Source organism: Mchenga conophoros, linkage group LG5 (assembly GCF_057382185.1).
Source record: "Mchenga conophoros isolate Kocher_MC1m ecotype Shallow Benthic linkage group LG5, M_conophoros_male_GT1.1, whole genome shotgun sequence".
Lineage (NCBI taxonomy): Eukaryota > Metazoa > Chordata > Actinopteri > Cichliformes > Cichlidae > Mchenga > Mchenga conophoros.
In genome coordinates this window covers 36,386,573-36,410,244 of record NC_140530.1, presented here as the reverse complement: position 1 = coordinate 36,410,244, position 23,672 = coordinate 36,386,573, and the positions used below count along the sequence as shown (strand labels likewise).

General features: G+C 41.1%; 3 protein-coding genes across 11 annotated transcripts; 1 reads left to right on the top strand and 2 right to left on the bottom strand.

Annotated features, from left to right (window-relative positions):
* Positions 1-22: 22 nt before the first annotated feature.
* On the bottom strand, positions 23-13,085 carry LOC146575025 (poly(rC)-binding protein 2). Of its 6 annotated transcripts, none has more exons than XM_085275218.1 (13): positions 12,839-13,065; positions 11,557-11,678; positions 10,316-10,339; positions 10,190-10,222; positions 9,946-10,062; positions 9,714-9,845; positions 9,469-9,597; positions 9,143-9,217; positions 7,729-7,770; positions 6,518-6,617; positions 5,993-6,045; positions 4,711-4,880; positions 23-1,359 (listed from the first exon to the last, which is right to left on the bottom strand). In XM_085275218.1, exons 2-13 carry the CDS (start codon positions 11,623-11,625, stop codon positions 1,323-1,325), a joined length of 981 nt encoding a protein of 326 aa, XP_085131344.1. In that variant the 5' UTR covers positions 11,626-11,678; positions 12,839-13,065; the 3' UTR covers positions 23-1,322. The 6 variants fall into 6 exon arrangements, with proteins under 6 accessions (XP_085131344.1, XP_085131345.1, XP_085131348.1 ...); XM_085275219.1 differs by having other exon boundaries at positions 6,518-6,590; XM_085275223.1 differs by lacking the exon at positions 23-1,359 and adding an exon at positions 1,366-4,076 and having other exon boundaries at positions 12,839-13,085.
* Positions 13,086-13,973: 888 nt separating this feature from the next.
* On the bottom strand, positions 13,974-16,398 carry prr13 (proline rich 13). The gene is made up of 4 exons (XM_085275215.1): positions 16,248-16,398; positions 15,372-15,438; positions 14,794-15,248; positions 13,974-14,570 (listed from the first exon to the last, which is right to left on the bottom strand). Exons 2-4 carry the CDS (start codon positions 15,385-15,387, stop codon positions 14,535-14,537), a joined length of 507 nt encoding a protein of 168 aa, XP_085131341.1. The 5' UTR covers positions 15,388-15,438; positions 16,248-16,398; the 3' UTR covers positions 13,974-14,534.
* Positions 16,399-17,563: 1,165 nt separating this feature from the next.
* Positions 17,564-22,684, top strand: LOC146575023 (cell division cycle-associated protein 7-like). Of its 4 annotated transcripts, none has more exons than XM_085275213.1 (9): positions 17,564-17,652; positions 17,792-17,891; positions 18,353-18,724; positions 18,868-18,963; positions 19,045-19,197; positions 19,540-19,683; positions 20,997-21,146; positions 21,356-21,492; positions 21,679-21,818. In XM_085275213.1, exons 2-9 carry the CDS (start codon positions 17,793-17,795, stop codon positions 21,722-21,724), a joined length of 1,197 nt encoding a protein of 398 aa, XP_085131339.1. In that variant the 5' UTR covers positions 17,564-17,652; position 17,792; the 3' UTR covers positions 21,725-21,818. The 4 variants fall into 4 exon arrangements, with proteins under 4 accessions (XP_085131339.1, XP_085131337.1, XP_085131340.1 ...); XM_085275211.1 differs by having other exon boundaries at positions 17,570-17,652; positions 18,350-18,724; XM_085275214.1 differs by lacking the exon at positions 21,679-21,818 and adding an exon at positions 22,524-22,684 and having other exon boundaries at positions 17,591-17,891; positions 18,350-18,724.
* The last annotated feature ends 988 nt before the right edge of the window (positions 22,685-23,672 follow it).

Below are 23,672 nucleotides of genomic sequence, written 5' to 3'. Positions count from 1 at the left end.
GGTGACAAAACTCGCGAGAGGGTTTGTGGTTTAAGCATTTCACATCTTTATTTCTGTATTCTTTTTAAACAACGTGGCACCCAGATCTACAGTCTCAAAGGAAAAGAAATAAACGTGCACAAAAGTTTTTCCTTTCCTGCAAATAAAAAATAAATTCTTGAGCAGAGCAAAGAGCAGGAAACTAGTGTTAACGCACAACCTTTTCTACTTCCAGAGCATCAGTGATTTCACTTCTTAGCCTCATTACATTTAACAGATCAGTATCCAGGAGTTCACCCCCCCCCCTCCCACCACCCTACTTTGGTAGTTAAGAAAAAAAAAAATATTTCCTCCATTTAAAACAAATATTCCAACTTTTAGTATATAATCAGTCTTTACAAAAAAAAGCGAGGAGAACCCTCTGCTTCCAATCCCTAAAGCCGACCCCAAATCCCCAAAAAACAAAACAAAACCTCCCATCCCAGCAAAATATCAACACATGATCTCAGGACAGGAGCGGGAAGGTTTAGGAATGACATGTAAAAGGGAAGAAACGTGACATGCGGAGTCATACACACTTTAAATTATCTGGATAAATTCATCTGAGTGTTAGAACATTTACTAAATAACCAAATATAATTTGTGACGGTGCATGTACAGCTACGTGTTCTCGTCAGTGACACAAGTGCAATCCATGTTACAAGCACTTCAATTGAAACAGTGACAAAGGGGGAGAATGCTGTGTATATCTGAAGCAAGTAAGTACAGGTATTAAATGGACAAACTGACAGGTGGATCTCAGAGAGGGGAGGAGAAAAACAATTTTAAAAAAAAGGAGTGGGGCGTATATAAACACAGAATAAAACAGTCACTCTATTCTTATTTTTGATACTTTTTTATTTTTCCTTTTTTGTCTTTTCCTTTTTAAAGAAAAAAAAAAAAAGGCTGACTGTACAGAACTAAATCTATGTCTATTCAGAGTTTTTCCAACTCATGTCTCTGATGGCAAAGAAAGAAATGGAAAGAGCGAGATATCCATCAAGAAAAGAAAAATGCCTAAACAACAAATCATTAAAACCTCTGACTGGACTCCAAAAAGGGAATTTAAAACCTAATCATTTGCTTTGTATGACTAAAACCAAAACAAAGAAAATAAATAATGAACTCAGTGGATCAAATCAGTGGCGGTTGACATAATTTTTTTTGCTTTTGTTTTTTTTTTTTTTTTTTTAAATGAGGAAGAGGCAGTATAATATATAAACTCTTAACTTGGATAGTTGCATTGACTGCTTAATCATAGCCGATGATATAAAAGTGAGATTTAGTGCAGATGCAGTGTCTTATCAGTTGGCTGCCAGTCCAGTGGCCTCAGAGGAAAGCCTGGAGAAACAGACAGAGACACCCAGAGAGCAGGGAGGGAGAGAGTAAGGCATGCAATCAGACAGACAAGATAAACAACAATATCATTATGTACATTTATATATATTACTATGATAAAATCATCTGGATTCATTTAGCAGGAAAATTATGATTATACGTAGAAAAACAAAAATTAGATGTTCAGTTTGAGCTCCTGCTGCCAGTGAGAGGGTCTCTTAACCAACAGCTGATCAAACTTACTGGTTTGCAAATGGAGCCGCATTAAAGAACTGGTCAAGAGTTGGATGAGATTATTCACTCTGGTGCCACTTGATACAGCCCTTCTAGGTTAAATGAAACTCTGCACAGCACAAAAACTGCAACCGAGAGGAAACCGCAAGCCCGACTCTCTGCAACCACCACATCACAGTGAAGAATATATGAAGGGCGCTATCTGAAAACTCAGATGCCCTCATAACCCAAGTTTCACAAGCCAAACAAACTCTGCACAGGCTGTGGATGCATGCAAATAGTCTCTATGAAGAGAAAGAGGAGGACTGCTTTTCCCTAAATGTAATGTAAACAGCCAATTCAACGTCAGGTCAACTCCAGGCCTTAACAGCTGGAGTCCTGCAGGTTTTAGATAACACCCTGAGTCAAATGATTAGTTCATTACCAGGCATTTGGAGAACTTCAAGAAATATTGAGGAGGAAATTTAGCCATTTAAATCAGCTGTGATGGATCAAGGACACATCTAAAACCTGCAGGGACACCGGCCCTCGAGGCCTGGAGTCAAAAATGCATCTGCACTTGTAAACAATTACAGGCACACAGAACTGGAAATGCTGAACCGGATAACTGTTATCTGCTATCTGGCCCATGTGGCTACAGCGGAAGCCCTGAATAATTTGCGGCTGCCCCTGAAGACCAAGTCTGCAGACTAGCCGACGAGATCAAAGCCTGCCTAATGCCTTATTGTTCTAAAACCCGAAGCTACTCGTTTACAGCTCTGTGTGACAAAGGAAAGCAGTGACACTTCACGTTATGAAGCTGAAGTCTTCTTTCGGATGCAATCGATCATCTGCCTCCATCTTACCCTATCCCTGGGATCCTCACCGAGCCTCTGCATGTCATCCTTCACTACATCCATGAATCCTCGTTGTAGTCTCCCTCTTTTATGGCAGCTCCATCTTCAACATCTCCAAACCATACATCGCAGCAGGCCTCACTACCGCCTTCTAACCCTTCTCTTTCACGCTTGCTGCTATTCTTTCATCACTCATCTCCACCCCGCCTGCACTCTCTTCTTCACCTCCCTCGTCTGTTGCTTTGGATGGATGACCCTGGGTATTTAAACTCATCTACCTTCACTACATGTCCGTCTTGCTTTTACCGACTTTCATTCCTCTTCTGCACAGTTCACACCTCCACCGAATCTGCCTACAGATCACAATATCGTCTGCAAATATCACAGCTATGGAACTAATATTTACATATTGGTGAATTTCCTTTCTTAAAAACCAGCTAATGAACTAGGCTGTTCATTTATGTAGAGTCGGGCTTGTCATTTCTACCATGAGATAAAATAGTCTAAGGAACTCTTGGCTACAGAGTGTGCTTCATACAAGATTAATGAGAGGGCTAGGTCTTCTCATCCAACTCTTTGCAAGAAGGTGACCAGATATTCCCTAAAAGATCAAATTATTCCTTTCATGATTTGCTAAATCAGCTGCTTTAAGCTAAAGCAGATGGACGTTTTTGTATTTGTACCAACATGACAAAAGGATGATTTGGTGGCTTTGATACCTGAGGGTACTTTGAATTAATTTCTTACATAAGCAAAAATAATAATAATAATAATAATAATAAAGTCATCAAGATGCAATCCATTACAACAGCTAACAACAGTCACTTAAAATTCACTACAAGAAAACTTCTCATAAATACAATGTGACATCTTAAAGAGAGCCGCTACCTGAGCAGAGCTTACACAAAGAGAGAAATGCTTCAGTTAATCAGTGAAATAATTCCCTGTCCATGCTAAGTTCAAAGTTGTTCAAAAATATAATGCACTCAACATGTCATTTCTTTAGCAGACGAGTGAAGTCAAGCTACAGATTATCTATCTTAGAAATATGGCGTCGTCGACCATCTTTCTGGCTTTGTAACAATGGGCTGTTCGGTAGTAAGCGTGGCATGGCACAGCCAGATACAAAAGCAAGTGCAGGTACGGACAATAAGGAGCATTGTCGGTACTTCAGTAGTAGATGACTTATGTTTCCTCGGTTAGTAAGGGGAGAGCCTTCGCCTTTTAGACTTGGAGCCCAGCTCTGAGGCAATTTTGGGCTCAGTGGGAATTGGGTGTGCAGGGTTACTGGCCCCGCTGACAACATGGAGGGCCAGGAGAGGGAGGGGCTTGAGACTGAGGAGACTCGACACACAGGCAGGAGAGCTGGGGAGCAGGGAATCGGTGGAGGAGGTAGAGGAGGAGGAAGAGGAGGAGGGAGGAGGCGGCCCTGGAGCCAACAAGGACAGAGGAATGGAGGCTGTGGGGGGCACCACACAGGAGGAAGAGGAGGAGGAGGAAGAAGAGAAGGAGGAGGTAGCAGCAGAGGAGGTGGTGGTGGTAGTAGTAGTAGTGGTGGTAGTAGTAGTAGTAGTAGAGGTGGAGGGAGGGCACAGGCTGGTCTGTTCAGGGTTCAAGGAGGAGGAGGGAGGAGGTTTAGAGGACTCTACACTGTAGAAAGAGAGACAAGGAGAGAGGGACAACACAGTCGGGATGGGTCACAGGGCAGGCTGGTGAGCAATGGGTGGGGGGGATAGGGGCAGGAGGAGGGATGGGGGTAGGGTGTAGGGGGAAAATCACTCAGGGATGTGACCAAAACACGAGACAGAAAGCATCAGTTACAAATCAGCAAGGAAAAATAAATAACATATCTAGTGATGGATCAGTGTGGGAGGACAGAAAAAAGAAACCGACACAAGTGCAGACTGACAGAGAGCTAGCAAACACCACAGTGATGGTTAGGAGTTAAAAGAAAAGCCAGTAATCGCTACAATCAATCATCTGCACATAAATCCAAAGAGTAAGGGTGGATGCAGTCGAGCTATCTGTGTGACAAAGTAAATAAAGCTTTTCAGTAATTACTGCAGCTGTGCGGCATTAGTGGAGTGAAACGTGCTGAAAGATTACATTTAAACAGAAAATAATCTTTCAGGCACGCCTACGTGACCCGACTTTTACATCTAGCCCCTGCAATTTCAAGTAAACCACCCCGGTGCAGACAAATAAGTCGACTTAAGCTGAAACTAACCCCATGACTGAATCAATTACCCATCTAGAGTTAAAGTTCTTTTCTTTATTATCTCACCTGGCGTTGATGAGGTACTCCGCCAGACTAATGCTGGCAGGCGAGCCTGTGATGGTAACCTGGCGGTCGGTCGATCCATCCACTGGATTTGCAATCTTGATCTGGGCACCTGACATTTGCCTGATCTCGTTGATCTTGGCTCCCTGGCGGCCAATGATGCACCCAATAAGCTAGTGGAGGAAAAAAAAAAAAAGAAAAGAGAGAGATACAGATGACTGATCGCTGCGATTATGCGTATGTGCGTCTAAGCAGGGCCTGCTCACTCTTAAACAGCATGACTAACAAGAAGAAAAATCCTCCACAGATGAAGCACTGGGCCCCACTAAAATTCTGTGGGATTTAAATCTGTAATAAATGCATGATTTAAATCAATGCAGGGGTAGCAAAAGATACAGAGTCATGTGAAAATAGTTTTCAAAGTACTCTTTGCAGTCCTGTTTTTTGGGGGGGGGGGGGGGGAGTACAACCGATGACTCAGTAGCTCACTGAACCACTTTTAGCAGCAGTAACCTGGAAGCAGTCGCTCTCTTTATGACTTCATCTGTGCCTTTTGGCCTGCTCTTTTTTACAACGTGGCTTCAGTTAATCAAAGTTTATGGCAATTCCTAAGTTTCTTAAGGTGCTGCCACAACAGATTGACATCTAAACTCTGAGCCACTGCACACCAATTCTTTTCTTTTTCAGCCATTCTTGTTGTAGATTTACTGCCGTGCTTGTACGAAGCACATTTGGCCAAGCTTTATCCGTCAGACAGACGGCCTCAACATTTGACTCTAGAATACTTCGGTATTCACACGAGTTCATGGTAGACTCATGCTTGACACTTTGATTATCAGCTACTGGCTGCTCCTCAGCCTCTTAATTCCCATGGAAGCTGTAAGGGTGTTTTCACAGGAAAGCATAGAGTCCTGTGATATTCTCCTTGTTCACATGACTAAAAGTCCTAATTCTTAAACTTTGTGTCCAGGTGGTCAGGAGGTTTCTGGTACATCTAACATGAAATGTAGATTTCTAACCCACAGCAAGTGGGTGTCATATGCAAACCCTGCCCGAACTACCCAGGCAACTCCATCAGCCCTAACAACAGTAAAAATGAGCCTGAGCAGGACCATTTACTGCGGGTTGCTGCATTTGAGAAATGAAAAAAATAATAAAAATTTAAAGATAATGTGTGAAAAAGTCTTTCTAGTCTTCAGACACAACCAATGATGCTTCCACTGACCAACATGCAGTGTTATTTTTAATAGTGTTTGGGATGAAATTCACTTCCTGAAGGACTTACATCATTTGGAATGGTCATCTCATGGGAACTGGTTTGAGCAGAAGCATCCATCCCTGACAAAGAAAACATGAAAGTGCTTTAAACGAACCATAAAGAGAAGGTCCTTAAGATACATGAAGCATAAAGCAGGTAAAATTGTAATTATGATCATTTTTAAGTCACCAAAATCAATTTGAAATGAACTCATTAGCTAATTATACTACGTTACTGACACAGTCAACTCACACTGACTCAAGATCGAAGCGAATTGTTAAAAGGCAAAAAATTAAGATATTTGATTAGAAAATAACAAAAGACCACACGGGGCTTTCCACACGTCAGCTGCTTTTCTGTAAACATGTGAGAAATGCCCTCAGTGTGTCATCACAACCACCAGCAGCTGTCATTACATCTAGTTTAGCAGTACAGGATGTGTGAACGTGCGTTTTGTCACGTTCTGTGTTTGATCTGTAAACCTGGGAATTTTAAAGACTGAGCAGTTAAAATGTTGCATTCAAAGCCCGTGGGCGTTGCGGCGCTGCATACCAGTGAATCCCTGGTTGCTCGGTGCAATGGGGAACGGGCTCTGCTGCATAGCCAGCTGGTGAAGCTTGGTGAGCTGTGGAGAGATAGCAGCAGAGGAAGACTGTGAGAGTGAGAGAGAAGGCAGGGAGAGAGACGGAGGAAATGGAAAACACAGGAAGAGGAGGGGGGGAAAAAACAGAACGAGAATCACAATCAGTAAAGACAGATACACAAAGATTACAAGGAGATTTCACACAAATCACTTAATTTTGTGATGTGAGGACCTCTAATCCTTCATAGGTTTACTACATAGCTCACTGGTGTCTGACAATGTGAATTATGGCTTGTCTATGTAAGGTACCGCATAGGTATTCCTCCAAGGAGCAGGCTGCATGTCTTGGTAAAGCTTTCTCGCAGTCTTCAGGGTCAGGACAAAGTCACACTACACAAGGGACGAAGTTCCCAATATGCAGGTGATTTCCTAACCAGCAACAGTACACACCTGAACATAAACTGACAATCTTAGCATGACTCTGTACCAGCAGCACAGGAACTTCTAAGGAAGCGATTATGTGCGTATGAGCCAAAACTGCCAGAGTGAGCAATGACTAACTCATTATGTAATAATAATAATAATAATCATCATCATCAAGCATAATTAAACTGTATAAGTGTTACAAGTCTTTATTTTGTCTCTGGCTGGTACCTCCCTGCGCTGATGCCAATAGTCAGTGGCAGGTATGACTAATTATACACAGTCTATCACATCCAATGCTCCTGATGGAACTCATTAAAAAAGAGAGAGAAAGATTAATTGAATCAAGCGACAAGTGGCCATTGTAGAAAGTAATTATGAAGGGGGAGAAAGGAGAGAACAGTACGTTTATCTAGGACAGATTAATGAAGCAGACATGTGAAACAAGACAGCACAAAAGGGAAAAGACAGAAAAGTGAGCAGCAGGAACAGTTTACAATTCATGCAACAGTGGAGAGTCTGGACCAACAAACAAACGTCTGTCTAAAGAACAACTATCACCAGTGAATGTATGAACTACATAGAATAACACTAACAATAGTATGTCAGCGTAAGGTAAAATAAAAAACAGGGGCAGGTTCAGCTACAATTACAGGCTGTAAAATGTGGTGGGGGCGGGTGGGCAGCTGTACATATTGTAATTATGGGTGGGTGGGGGGGGGGGGGGGGGTCATATAAAAATATCTACTGCACTTACATCTGGCTGTGGAATTGCGTGCTGTCCTTGTACGGCATATGCCTGAAACAAATGAAAACAAAGCTTTCATAGGCCTCACATCTGATTTTGTTGGGCAGCTCATTTCTCCAGCAACAACACTCTTGGTAAGCAAATCTCTCTCAAAACACATCAAAGCCTCGTTTGCGGCCTGAAAAGCCAACAGAACCTTTCATCGTCTAGCGTCACCAAACCCAATCTGGGAACTTGTCACAGAGTCTGCTTTGGGAAAGAGCCAATTTTCTGGGCCTTCTGCTAAATGCAATCCTCCTTTTTCAGTCCACACAGACTGTTCCTGCTCACAACTGAATGTGAAACAAATCATGAACATTCATTTCCAGATATCCATCTAGAGATGGAACTAAATATAACTACTGCAGTCACACTTTGACGACAGGAAGGTTAATTAGCTCATCAATATCTCTTCCCCATCATAAAGTCGCAGTTACTAACAACACGCATGAATCAGTGTGTTGGTTAGGCATGTTACATGTTATGGTAGGACAATTATGACCCAGTACTACTCAGCCAGCAGGTTTTGGGAATGAGTACAGAATAAATATTAGGAAAAAACAGAAAGAAGAAGAATTCAAAAAAGGAGGCTTTGCAAATCTCCTAACAGGTCGATAAGTAAACCTAGAAGATTTAATGTGTTCTGTTTCAAGATTTTTATCATCAAACAAAACCTAAAAACCAAGCTATAAGATTGCTTGCATTAAGTCAGGGAAAGCCAAAGGGATAATATTAAAATAAGTATCAAAGTGATCAAAATAGATTCCTTGTCCAAAGTCTCCACATTTCTAGGAAAAAAGGAAATATTTAGAGGCGTTACAGGAGAATTACAGAAAATCAAAGGAGAGATTTTTTTTTATCAAAAGAAATGTAAAAAAAAAAAAAAAAAAAAAAGGTGTTTAGAAGGATAAAAAGAGCTTTAATGTTAGGCCAACAAGCACCAGAAAGCATTTTGGTTCAGACCAACATTAGTAGGAAATAGACCACCTCACTTCTGAAACCTGATGCTCAAAACAATGAAAAGCTCCATGGAAATGGGAGGAAATTCAAGGCTCTGAAACAAAAATCTTTTATTCTAGGTCTGCTGTGTATGGCTTTAAAAAAAAAAAAAAAAAAGAAAGAAAGAAAAAAAAAAAAATTTAAAATTAGCAGATACCGTTGTCTAACCTAAATCCATCCGAGCTGCTCTTTTACCTGCTTTCATGATCTTTCCCCTTTCATCTTCTTCTGACTTAAGTATCTTTTCATCACAAATCAGGTTTTCCAAGTATGTAACAAAATCCATAGTCAAATATCTCACACACACACACACACACACACACACACACACACAAAAAACCCAAACTCTGGCATCTACTGATTCCCTCCAAAGTATCGCATGTACCTGTCCGCCTGCAAAGATGACGGGTGATCCTGAAGGCTTGGGTCTGTAGGGGATAGTGACCCCCTTAGGGGGAGACTGTACAAAAGACAAAGGATCTGTTAATACACTGATATCCATTTTATCATAATGTTTTACATCTGTTTATATAATCATTAATACAGATTAAACACAGCTGCAGTGTAACAGTATCTGTGTTTTTATATATACAATAATATCAGCTCAAACCATAAACTCTTGTCCGAGCCTAATAAACAGCTGCTGAAAAGCCGAGAGATCATATATCTGAAACGACGACGAACAGCCACTTCATCTGCTTCACTGCTTACCTCAAGCATGACCACACAGATCTGCTTGACGCACTCAATTATCGACTGGGGAGTGCCAGCAATGGTGATGGCACGCTCTGTGGAGTTGGGGAGCATGTCTCCAGCCACTTGTACCTGAGCACCGGTTGACTGAAATACACAAATGAAAGAAAGTGAGATGCAGAGACAAGTGTTGCCTTATAACCTAAAGCAGAAAGGTGACAGTTGGCTGAGGTTGAAGAGAACACAGTTTTTGTAGTGCACACCTCTCGAATTTCCTTGATCTTGCATCCACCTTTTCCAATAAGCGAACCACACTGGCTGGCAGGCACCACAATGCGTAGGGTGACCGGGGGCTTGCTGGTAGCTGTGCTGTTTGTCATCGAGCTGCTGATATCCTGATCAACAAAAAAAACAAAACATTTGGGTTCATTCACATTCTGACTGGACTAGTCGTCGCTTTCTTCCTCTCTGAGGTCAGGAAAAAATGGAATCTACCTCTTCCAACTTTTCAATGATCATGGAGAATGCTTTAAATATGGCAGTGGTTGGACCTGCCAATGTAATGATCCTCTCAGGACAATTGCCCTCTGAGATGTTGATGCGAGCTCCGCTCTACAAAGAAAAGTAAAGAATAAAATGAGTGATCTGGAGCCTTTTGTAGCCTGTTAGTAAGTATAACTTTACATATTACTGTTTGCTACTATATACAAAAAAAGAAGCTGTGTGTAAAACACCTCACCTCTTCTCTCATCTTCTTCACAGATTCACCTTTCTATTTGGAGACAATAAAGACAAATTTAGTATAACTTAAAAACAGATCTTCGATGACTGAAAATGAAAATTGTTCATTTAAACAGCATCTTACCTTCCCAATAATGCTTCCAACTTCCTAAAAAAGGAAAGATCACATGTTATTAGCTTGAATTTGCCTTTTATTACCAGAGTTTCAAAGCTCCCAAGACACGGTCTGCTTAGCTTATAGGGAATTAAAAATAAATAAATTTAGAGACACAAAAAGTTATTACTTTCATTCCTTTATTAAATCCTCAGTTGTCACAGTCATTAAATAACGATGGATTTTTCATTAATCTCCTGCTGATCATTAAAACTCCTTCATCTAATCGTCTTTAGAACATTTGGCCTGATCCATCATGAACATCCACATTTGTATGTCCGGTCTGTCTCCACATACTCAACAAATGAGATCCAGGAGGCAAACTAGCACACAGCATCTGTGGGTTTCTTACACTTCTCCAGGCTGCGGTAAGATGCTACAAGTTAAGGAGCCGACTGCGAGTTGGCCCCATGCAGAGCATAGGCGCAGCTTTGCAGACCATCATCTACATGTTGTAGGCGTTTACTGTCACCAGGTGGCAATGTTAAAAATATTTGGAACAACCGGCCTGCGGGCTATTCTTGTGTCTGCTGTCGTTGGGTTTTTTCAGCCTGCAGGAGAAGACCCAAGTCAGAACATAACACGTTCAACCTACGCATATCATCACAACCATCCCGCTACATGCTGCTGGTTTTTCAAGGACTGCAAGCAAGCATGTCTGCATAGGCATATCCATAATCCTTCGCTTTGCCAAGCCAAATACCAATGCAAACACACACAAATGTGGTAGCATAAAGTTTTTGGAAAATCTTTTTGTCTTCCTTGTTGACATGACATACCAACATTTTAAACCACCATTTAAAAACTAAATAAATTAAAAAAAACAACAACAAACAAACAGGCTACTCTAGGACCCAAGAGATGCCACGTGTGGCTTTTGCACTGTCATAAAGCCAGATCGATTAGTGAAATTAGCATATTCTGTTTACCGATTTTAGATTTTAATACATTGGACAGTGATGCCATGAATATATTTGTGTAATATCATTTCAGCAAACACTTAAACGGGAGATTTTAAAGGTATAAACTAAAGCTGAGTCATAAGTGAAAACACTTATTTTGGTATGCAGGATTGTAACACTGAGGCAATATCCCTAGTCATCCTACTAATGTCCCTGCCTTCAGTATATCTCAGGGGGAGGCTTAATTTTCATAAATAAAACGTCATACACTATCAAATGCAGACACAAGCTGTCAATGGATGACCTCACCTTCCCATGCATGAGCAGCCTAATGGTAAGGGTGACATTGAGCCCGCCTTCAATCACACCGGAGTCCATGACTGCAACTGCAGGTCAGTACAGAACTGAGGTCTTTGGTCACTGAGATGGATCTAAGGAACACAGAAAAATATGCACACATTAAACTAGAAATATGGTGTAGAGTGAGCCGCCATTCATTAAATGAGACAAATATAATCTAAAATACTGTTCCAAGATGCTGGTAAATAAGCACACCAAGTATTTCGCTATTGAATGTTGAAGGCCCGTAGATCCCATTCACCCATCTTACTAAGCAATTATCTTACTAATTATACCAACTCACAACATTAAATTTTGAAATTGAAATTTCACGAATCTGTTGGCTGAATGAATACGGCCTGATAAAACAGTTCCAAACATATTGTGTTTGTGTGACATTTAAAAAAAGACTAATTCCACTTCGTGACTTTAGAGGATTCGAAAAAATAGTCCACAATAAATTTGGGAGATAGCATATGCTAACCTTAATGCTTATGAATACTGATGCGTACTAAGATGAATCAGACAAATATGGCCAAGGACTTTTACTAGATTCTCCAGGGTAGGTGAATTTACTTCCAACTATCTGAATGCTGCTTATGTGACTCTAAACAGGCGCTGGAAAGGCCTCGATGTTAACTAAAACACATATAGCTTATACGCTAACGATGCCTTAATCATTAGCTATGCAAGTTTATCAACAAACATGCGGACACGCTCGTCACGAACCGGACCTAAATTTCATAAAACACGCACACAACAATTTTCCGTGTAAAAAACAAGACATTTAGTGGCACACTTTGGCCGTGTTGTTTTAGTTAAACTCAAATCATTTAACTATTAAAAACTAGTTGTGAACCTGTTAGCCACTTAGCATTGTGGTCGAGCTGGAAAAATGAATGGAGCATGCGTGCGTTACTTAGCTAGCTAGTTAGCTAGCTTAATTTGTCAACGTTACAAAACAGCTGGCTAGTTATCGGTGGTCTTCATAGCGAGGTAGATTGGTCCAGTTTTAATCAAGTGTAGGCGATAAAGATGATAAAACATGCCCATAAAGGAGACATTAAAATAAAACTTCCCCCTTGGCTAGCCAAGCTATTGAGCTCAGTCAGCACGGAGACTGCGTGCTCATCATCACGCGGCCTGTTAGCACGCAGAGCGAATCGCGGCTAACTGCTGGGCGCGATTTCTTTCCGCGACTTCTGATCATAATAACAAATATAAAAAGAGCAAACAGCGAAATCAAACTCACCTGACTCGTGCGCTGATAGGTGATCGGGGGGAGGGTTGGGGTTGTAAGGGTAGAAGGGGAGAGGTTCGGGAGGGTAGAAACCCGGGGGAGAGTTTAGAAAGGACTCGGGGAAGAGGGAAGAGTGATGTGAGATCGAGCTCCACTCCTTTAAACAAAGACAACAAAATTGTGACCTCTGAACTTTTCCCTTTCACCCATCACAAACCCCGACTCCTCCCCGAGTGTGACCTATTTTTTTCGTAAAGCACGCCCCAATAAAATGTGGGACAGTTTGCGACAACATGGCAGGTTATTTGAAAGGACATAATTTAAAAAAATAAATAAATAAGAGTTATGCAATACAGTGCACTGCTAAATTCGTTTTGAAAACGAAAAGCCAGTTGATGGGAATAACAGACTGTCTACGTGTTTTATCTGTTTATATAAATTAACAGAAAAAGTTTTAAGATATCTTTCAGATTTCTTGCAGTTTCTAATATATTCAGATTTTATAGCTGAATAAAATACTTTTTAAGGAGCCGCTAGAGGGCGTAATATTCCTTACTCTCCTCTTCTTCGGCTGCTCCCTTTAGGGGTCGCTACAGAAGATCATCTGCCTCCATCTCTCTCTATCCCTAGCATCCTCCTCTGCATGTCCTCCTTGACTGCATCTATCAATCTTCTGTGTGATCTTCCCTCTGCGTGGCAACTCCATATTCAGTATCCTTTATTCAATATATCCACTCTTCCTCCTCTGCACCATATCAGCCTTGCCTCTCTGACTTTTTCTCCAAACTGCTTAAACTCAGCTGTCCCTCTGATACACTCGTCTAATCCTGTCCCATTTTGGTTAAATCCCAGTGAAAACCTTCAGAGCATCTTCAACTCTGCCTCCTCTCTACCAAAAATCATAGCAGTAAACCCTTGAAACCTTTCTATTTGCCCTTGCTGTTATCCTTCTGGGACAAATCATCCCTGATTGGTCTCCACCCTCCCTACACTCTCTTCTTCACTCTGGATGGTTGACACCAGGTATTTAAATTCTTGTATCTTCTCTATTAAATCTGTCTCCTTAGTGAGCATAACATTTATTACAATTTCTTTTAAAAAAAAAAAAATCTAGATCTTTCCGAGCAATGTCAAACACACCATAGACTTTTTATGTAACTTCATTTATTAATACAATTTATTTATTTAACTTTAAAATGAACGATATTAACAAGCAACAGGTTTTTTCTGCAGCCATGCACAGTAGTGATCATAAAATAAAAAAAAAAAACACCTTTAATTAACTATATTTTCTATATCCCTTTTAACTTAATTACATTAAGAAAATCATCTGCACAGTGCTGCAGTCTCTTTTTCAGTTATCTACATGTTTGTCATTGTAATATTAGAGAATAGTAACAGTAGATAAATTGCAACATTTCACCTAAAAACCACAAACCAAAGTAAAATTCAACATGAGGTGGAATCCCAGTGCCGATTAAAGTTGTGACAGTAACACACACACAAAAAAAAAAAGAGCTGCTGTATGCATTTCTAGTGTCATACATTTATACTGAACATGTGAGATTTGCTGCGACTCAGCAAAAATCTGCAAAAGGCTATAAGAACTGCTTTAATGCATTGACAGTTAACTGTTAGTAGTTAATAGTTGCGCTGTGCTGTTGTTACACAGCTTTTTTTGTGAAAGCCATGCTTCAAACCAGTCGCCTCAGTCTGAGTCGCTGCTGCTGCTGCTGCTGGAGGACTGTGAAGACAGAAACAGGAAATTATACATCTGTTAATCGTTTTAAAACAGTTAAAATATAGATTTTAAATCATAAAAAATGCCTGATCTGCTTAAGCAATCTTCAACAGTGAACAAAGAAACACACGGTTTTAAAAGTCACCACCAACTGTTTGCTCTTTTCACTCAAAACTTAAAAATTAAACCATAAACTCTGACATTCTAAATTTAAACCCAGTCTCACCTTGCCATGTTTGTAGTGCTTATGTTTGTGTGCCTTTTTCATCTTCTTGTGCATCTTTTTGTTTGCTTTGTGCCCAACTAGCCCCATTCCCATTCCTGCAACTCCCCCGGCTAAGGCTCCAGACATGGGATTTAGCCCTCCATGATGAGGATGACAACCTTTGTGTTTGCCGCCTTTTGGGGAGTGTGGATATGGACCTGGGTGAACACCTGCAGGAGGAACAACTGGATATCCACCTGGAGCCATAGGATAAGGGTGAAGTCCAGGAGCTCCATAAGGCATTGCCCCTGGTGCACCGTATGGTCCCATGGCTGGATTCATAGGAGCTGGGAACTGGCCAGCAGAATATGGAGGTGGAGGCTGGGGGAATGCTCCTGGAGGAGGGGCAGCAGGATAAGCAGGATTGTAGCCAGGAGGAAAGGCAGGATTTGGTGGGCCGACTGGAGGAGGAGGACCTGATACAAGTAAAAGCACACATCCATCTTACACACTGTATGCTTCAAACTCCTAAGCTATTAAGCAATTATAGACACACATAAAACATCATAATTAAATGGTAATCATGTTTGATGTCCTACCTTGATTTGGCCACATGGTTTATATATATATATATATATATACACACACTGACCTAACAGAAAAATCCTAGAGGAAAGACAAAGGAAATGCAGTTTAAAAATATTGGATTAAATTAAAATAACACTTAAATATATCACTCGGTATATCTTGATTGAATTCGTGATTCTACCCAAATTAAACAAACAGCAGTTAACATTTAACAGCTTCTTCATTTTTCCAGATCAAAACCAGATATTCACTTTACAAAGACAGAACAAAAGGGGAAAGCAGTCGGTGTTTACCCTCAACAACAATGAGAAATATCTGGTGGGTTTTTTTTTTTTTTTTTGGTTGGTTGTTGACAAAGAGACATCAGAGCCAGAGGCAGTTACTCACCTGATCACCTCTAGCTGTCACGGTTTCTCATTTCACAATTTGTGTTTGGTGTACACACGGATGCACAAAGTAAGCCATTTAATGCGAACACCTAAATAAAACTAAACCAAAGTAAACCCCTTCAATTGATCCTCCCTTTATGAAGGTCTTAATATCTGTCGTCTGTTTGTTTTTAAGTGTTTACCGTGGAAACTGTTACATTTTGTAGCACTTGTCAGTATAGAACAAGGCTCATCGCTGCTATAAACCTCAATACAACACACAACAAAGGCTTAAATGCCACATGTACACTCTTACAGAAGATGATCTGACAAAACATGAAGTCATAATTGCTCAACAGCTTGTAAATCCGCAACACTTTCTCCATGTTTCTCCACACAGCAAGTTCAGCACACTCAGTCAGTCGTTATTGTGAGTTTTAGCTGTTTGTCCCACACGTGTCACTTATAATAACTGCATCAAAATCTAAAGATTTCACAGGTTTTACCTTTGGAACTTACCTCGATTGCAGTGAAGTTTCAGGAATTCCGAAAGAGCAGTTTCGTGTTTGTCTTCCGCATCCAGCTCCCGGAAGGCTAAAGAAGCACATCAGGAAGCCACGCCCTTTGGGAGGGACCCTGCGCATTTTGTTTACGCAATGGCAATGGCCCATCACACATGGGAACATGGCTAAAACAGAAAACAATCTGAGTGATCTTTTTTTAATGGGTGGAGTCAGGAGTTAAGGTGTGTGTCGTGACACACACACGCCTGACTTGACAGTTATTTTCACCTGTGACTCATGCCAACACATAAAACCCATGACATCATGGATCAGCACTTGGAAATTGTTCAACAATACACAGATTTCAAAAGGGTTCATACAATCTGTTTACAGCAGACACGATGGCCGCACTGAATTACATAGTTTAGTTTTAATGTCCAAGAACTGAGTTTTTTATGCTTGTTGTCTCCAATGACATCAACACAGACTCTGTGCAATTCATAAAAGTTTCACAATTAGCTAAAGCACATTGTAAGAAATAAACTATAAAACTGACGCTACATTAAATTAATCCATAAATAATGTGATTAGTTATTTGCTATAATCAGTGTAATATTTCAAATTATGATACTTCAAAAGGCCTTTTGCGCATTGGTATGACCTGGGTTGTGTCACTGGAATACCTGAGTAAATATTCAAACATATTACATACATCCAGTTTTTTCAGTACGTGGAGGATCTCTTGACGATGAGTACAGGTTCATAATTTAAAGCCACCTGCAGATGGAGAGATTTGAGCATAACTGTAAATGTAAAATGGTACCTTTTTTTAAAGTTATGCTGTACATAAATAAAGCTATCACAGAGGTGGCCACAGAGTCAGCTGATCATTCATTACTCAATCCAAGTGAGATGAGCTTCAGGGCATGATGGCTGGATATTGTCCTTCAGGATTAAGGAAGATAAACATCCTTCCACACCTTTCATGGCCTCCATGGAGGTCTTACTGGTGTTTCACTGCTAATCATCCACAAAATGCAGTTTGGAGAATGTAGGAAAAGAAAAATATCTAGTCTAACTGCATTATTCACCACATGAACGTGAAATCAAAATAATTTTAGCTACCATTTTGTTATCACAAACAGCAGCAAGCGGGATGAAGCTCTTCGTTTCTGGGGTCGGTTTCCTCAAACTGTAGTTTTCCTGGCTCAAACGTCATGTTTTTGTTAACATACAATAAAGAAAAAAGCTTAATTTTAGAGAAAAAAAAGGTCATATAATAACGTCAGCAAATTCGTGCTAATTTAACCCTCAGCTTTGAAATCAGCGGGCAATTAAAACGAGTAATTGAAGGTGTGTTTGCAGGTGTGCGGGAGCCTAGCTAAAACTCACAGGCTAGCAGGGTGCTATCCACAGTCCAGGTTAGGCACACACACACAAGAGGCGGCAGAGAGGCCAATAAAGTAGCATTTGGTTACCTGTTTGTTCAGATAAACGTGTCCTACACCGGTTTTGAGGCTAATTTTGGTGATTTTTCTGTCTTTGGGGCACGGTTTTAAGGATGAATTCGCTAACAGCGGAGCTTGCTGATGTTTTTTTGGAGGACTCTGAAAATGATGTGACATTTCACGGCTTTTCCGACACTGAACTCAAAGATGAGGTAGGATTTTGTTTGGTTTTAGACCTTTAAAGCTTCATATATACTGGGGTGACCAGAAAGCCAAGTACTAACTTGGAGTGGTTGTTTATGTGGGACACATTAGGCTGAGAGGTGGCTTAAATTGTTTATATACTACATTTAAAAAGAAAAAAGCACCAACTCTACAAGCTAATGTGTTTTATTTGAAGACGATTTTTACCACTTCTTCTGAGCATCAATTGATACTAACCTCCTTTTTATGATTTAATAAATCTGTATTCTCTTTTTCTTTTGTAATGATTCTTAAAGATGTAATCATGTGTGGGTTTTCTCTGGCAATAATTAGAATCGGCATGTATTTTGGTTGTTTCACGATAAAGTGTTACTAAATCCAGTAATTTTACTCTGCATTCAGACAGACAGACTACTTCTGTAAAGGGATTTGGCAAAAAGATCTGTTGTTCTGTGTTGATATTCAGCAGAATTGCAGTTTTGGAGATGAAGCTCAGCCTGACATTTTCCCCAAGGAGGAGGAAACTACATCTAAAGCATCTGCTACTTCTACAGTTAAGCCCTTCAGGCTGAGGGTGGCTCTGCGCTCAGCTCCCTCTACCCAGCAGTCTACCGACGATGAGGATTCAGAGGCGGAGGAGAGGACGACACACAAGAAAGGAGTGAAAAGGACAGGACAGCGCAATAGGACAAAGGAGGAGAGACACGTGAAATTCGAGGATGGCGAGGCAGCAGCAGCTCGGCCTGCTTCGACTGAGGACCATGGTTCTGATTCAGCAGATGATGCGTCTGACACTTTCCTGGCCAGGAGAGAGCAGAACATTAAAGCCAACAAAGCCATGGTAAATCAGACACGGCACCACATACCGAGTTTAAAATGTGACAAACTGATGTGAAAACAAACAAATTTGGTCTCAGTGAATAGTACAATAATACTTTCAAGTGCTGACCTTCTACAGTGACTCCTGTTGCTCATCTTTAACAGTTGGCTCAGCTGATGGCAGACCTACAGAAAATGCCAGGAGGTGCAGGGCTGCTGAAGAAACAAGCAGGAAAACAGAAGGCAAAAGACAGAAGCTCTGTGAGTGTCGTGGAAAATGTAGGAATTTTCAGCAGATCTCTGAATTTTTGAATTTCCTTATGGATCGTATCACTCCTGCAGCATCCGCCGCGATCTGCTGCGACTGGAGGAGAGTCCAGGAGAAACCCAGAGCGGGCATCTCGCAGGCTGACAAGGTCCATGTCGGGAACGGAGGATCCTTTGGCCGCTGAGGAGGCAGAAGTGGAGCTCAGCTTGGAGGAGGAGCTGCTGGAGGTCAGTTCTGTCACTTATCAGCAGCCAGTTAAAGTCTACAAGGCCTTTGGAGCATTTGTTCAATATAGTGCAGTAATGTACATATTTACATGTGATTTATTTATTGGTTTAGCTTTGAAATAGATGGCAGTCAAGAAAATCTAATAAACATTAGTGTTCTGAACCGTGCGTATGCTTTCCTCAACCAACACTATACAAACATTTAGTGAACCAGAGTGATAAGGAGTGTGGCAGTGAGTGAAAGCCATCATTTTATTCTGCTCTATTCTCTAATCTGTTTCTTGTCAGTATCCATTTAAAACTTGAAGCTAAGTGGATTATTCTTCTCATCATCTGTTTCAGGTACGCCAAGCTCCACGGCGTCGTGGCGTCGCACGAGGTAATCGAAGCAAACCTCACGTTATTCGTCCGGTAGAAGAAATCACAGAAGATGATCTCGAGTTGGTCGCAGACAACATGACCGAGAAAGTCTACAACAGTGTCACAGTGAGTTCACTGCTGCTGTTATTCAAACCCCGTTAGCACTCAGTGTTTCCAGGCGATCAGGATACATGGTTGGATGAGGACTTCTGAGATAAACACTCTTTTTGGGTTTTTTTTTTTTTTTAAATTCTGTACACATTGCCTTCACATAGTAATAAACCTATTCTTTAGGCTTTCGTGGCAAGCCTGTCTGTGTCCTACGGTCAAGAGAACATCTGACAGTTATATTTAAACTCCTTTTTGAGTGTACATTTGTGACCTCCACCTTCTGCTTGGTGCTCTTAAGTGGGATTCATGATGGTGCGCTTGCCTTTATCTTTGGCTATGTAAAGTGAAGTATTTTCTATATGCAGCCTGTGTTTTTGTACATAGCCTGAAAGAGATGACGCTTTCTGTAGGTCAAGTGTTGACTGAAAAGGTAAAGGAGCGACAGAGCGACAAAACCATGCCATTCCCTTTAAACTGAATTTAGGCTTCTGCTCTGTAGAGGCTACAACAAAGCCTGCACAAGCAGCCAACACTGTTCCCATGTTTATGCCTGTGCAGCTGTGTTTCCATGACGTGTAGTTACATTTGTAGAGAGGTGCACAGCAGGTGATGGCGCAGGTTACGCAGAAGGGTTTGAGGTTACGGTTCACCTAAGGTGTTGATTTACCAGAGGCAGATAAATCGACTTTAGCCTGGTGGCTAGGTAACCTAGCTTGGTATGCTTTTTTTTTTTTTCATTTTCTTTTTTTCCTTCTTCTCCACCTAATAATGATAACACTGCAGACTGCATAAACACCCAAGAACTGAGGGTTGTTCTATGAAGCAAGATTAACGGCTTAGTCAGCTATCTCAAGCTTAGTTTTATGTACCATGAAAGTGTACTTGGTTAAATCACCAGGGTTGGGAGCAGATTATTTATGTTCATTAAAGAATCTTAATCACTATTGTATCACATCAGATAATGTGTCTGGAATAAGCAACACTCGTAGGGATCGTTTTGTGAAGAAGAGTCATGTGACCTGTGAAATGAACCTTTTATCTGAGTGTGCACAGAACCTGAAGCGGAGAGACAACCGATAAAGATAAACCACCGTCCTGAGCTCAGACTGGTGTTTTTAGGGTTTTTTCGAGCCAGAAACCTCGCTGTGCTGAATGGTGTTCATAATAAATCCGTATGATCAGAAAGCAAGTCTAGCTCCACATGTAGATTAGCAGTTTAATCAAAAATGCATTTACACAATCTAAAATTTGGAGAATGTTGAGGCTGGTTAGGGAATGTTGAAAAGCTACCTTTTATCATTAGTTTTATGTATTTTATATATTTTCAGGGTTCCACGTGTCATCAGTGCCGTCAGAAAACTGTTGACACAAAGACGTGCTGTCGCAGTGAGAACTGCCGTGGGATTCAGGGTCAGTTCTGCGGGCCGTGTCTGAGGAACCGATATGGAGAGGATGTCAAAAAAGCGCTGCTTGATCCGGTCAGACTGATGATACCCCAACACTGAACTGTGCAAAAGCAAAAACAAACTGTTCATCTTACACACACACACTTAATTATTAAAGTTTTGTATAGAGATATTAGGACACGGGTCATGTATAAAATTATAACAAAAATGAAACCTGTAGAAACATTGACCTCCCATCATACCCGTAGATTCGGGTTTTAAAACCTTCATTTTCTCTCCAGGACTGGAAATGCCCTCCCTGTCGAGGCATTTGCAACTGCAGCTTCTGTCGTCAGCGTGAGGGCCGCTGCCCAACCGGCATCCTCTTCCCCCTGGCTCAATATCACGGCTTCTCTGACGTCCACTCCTACCTCACCAGGTGACTTTGCAAGACTGTATTTTATATATAAATGGTGTTCCTTTTTTACCCAGATGGTTTGGAAAGTAGTGCCACATTGAGTCATTCAGTCAAGGGATTTTATGATGGCCTTAATAAGTCCTATCAAAGCCTTTTCCCCCTATTGCTAGTACAACTTAATGAGTAACCTAAAACCTCTCTTTACAGCCTCCGCAACAAACTCAAGACTGAGGTGGATGATGTAGAGATGTAATTTTAACACTAGAGGGAGCCAGTGTTCAAAGGTTTTATTGTGCAATGTTTTACTTTCTCTGAAAATAAAGATTGGCATTTTAACGTTTTTGACATTACATTCTTCAACTTATTTGGACAAAAAAGGGAAAATAATTTGCCTCAAGCTGGACCTTAGAGTGCTTAAAGCATGTGCAGACCAACTAGCAGAGGTTTTCACCATCTTCAACCTCTCACTACTACAGTCTGTAGTACCATCGTGCTTTAAGTCAGCCATCGTTCCAGTACCCAAGAAGAACAGGATGAGCTGCTTAAATGACTATCTATAATATATCCCTGCCCACAATTGCCAAATGGTTTGAGAAACTTAGCATGTCACACATTAAGGCTGTTATTCCTGCAGACCTCGACCCATAATACGAGGCAAACAGGTCAACAGAGGATGCCATAATAACAGCTCTTCACACAACCCCTCACATCTGGACAGTAGTAACACTTATGTGGGAATGCTGTTTGTGGACTTCAGCTCCACCTTCAGTACAGTTCAACCCTGCAAACTGGTTAAAAAAAGCTAAGCAACTTAGGACTCAGTGACTCACTGTGCACCTGGATATTGGACTTCCTGAGCAACAGACCCCAGAACACAGAGAGCACACCACCTCCATCTGCATTCTGAATGTAGGCGTTCCACAGGGCCGTGTCCTCAGTCCCCTCTTATACTCTTAACCATGACTGTTCTTCAATTCACACCAATAACACCATTATAAAATTTTCTGATGACATGACCATTATAGGACTGATCAAGTACAATGATGATTCAGCCTACAGAGATGACGACAACCTACATGTGATCACAGCCAAGACTAAGGAGATGGTAATCGACTTCAGGAGGACAAAGCGATCTGACCACTCCACCCTCTACATTGATGGAGAGGAGGTAGAAAGCTTTAAGTTCCTCGGGGTCCAAATCTCGGCCGACCTTACCTGGTCCACAAACGTTTCCCACCAGGTAGGAAAACCACAACAAAGGCTATATGTTCTTAGGAAGTTGTATCAGGCCCAATTACCACAAAAACCGCTAATCAACTTCTACCGCTCCACCATTGAGAGCCTTCTGACCTACTGCTGTACACTCTGGTTTAACTGCTGTACTGTGGAGGACAAGCGAAAACTGCAGCGGGTGGTGAGAGTGGTAGAGCAGGCAATTGGCACTTCACTAACTCCACTCAGAGACATTTATACTGGCAGACCTCAGCAGAGAGCCAGCATCATCATCAAGGACCCCTCACAGCCTGGATACTGACCACCTCTTGTTTTGTTCTTTTATTCTATATTCTCTCTTATTCTTATCTACATATTTACATAAAAATGCTTTGTGATGACAGATATCGAAGCATGATGGCGCAAGTGTGCTGGGGTTACTCTCAGTGCTCGATAACTCTGTATCCTTACACTGCACTGATTAGTGTTTTTGGCTCTGATGTCATGTGCACGTGCTGTGGATCAACCGGTGATCCATGGACAGGAAGTCTGGACTGGCTCTCCGTTTAAAAGGTCATCGTTTCTGAGTTTTACTTTAACAGGCAGTGCAGAAACTGGTTTTAGCCGGTGGTGAGCAGACTTGTCCAGCTCTAACAGAAGAAACACTGCATGAGTAGTGTTGCAGATCAAGTGCAATTCATCAGCCACGCCCGTTAACTGTGCAGGACTCCTCTGATGATCGTCTAGGCAGAATGAATAGATTCAGAAATATACTGCAGGAATTAGTTTCTGAACCATTGAAAAAATGCGGTCGTTTTTCACAAGTTTTAACCTTTACTGTTAAAATTTTAACTTTTGAATACTTGTTTTATTTAAGCAATTTAGCAAGAGCATCAGGTAATAAGAATATCATAATTAAATCACCTAAATTTGATCTTAACCTCACTGATCTACTCTTGGTTGATGCTGATTTCTGATATCTGTCTTGA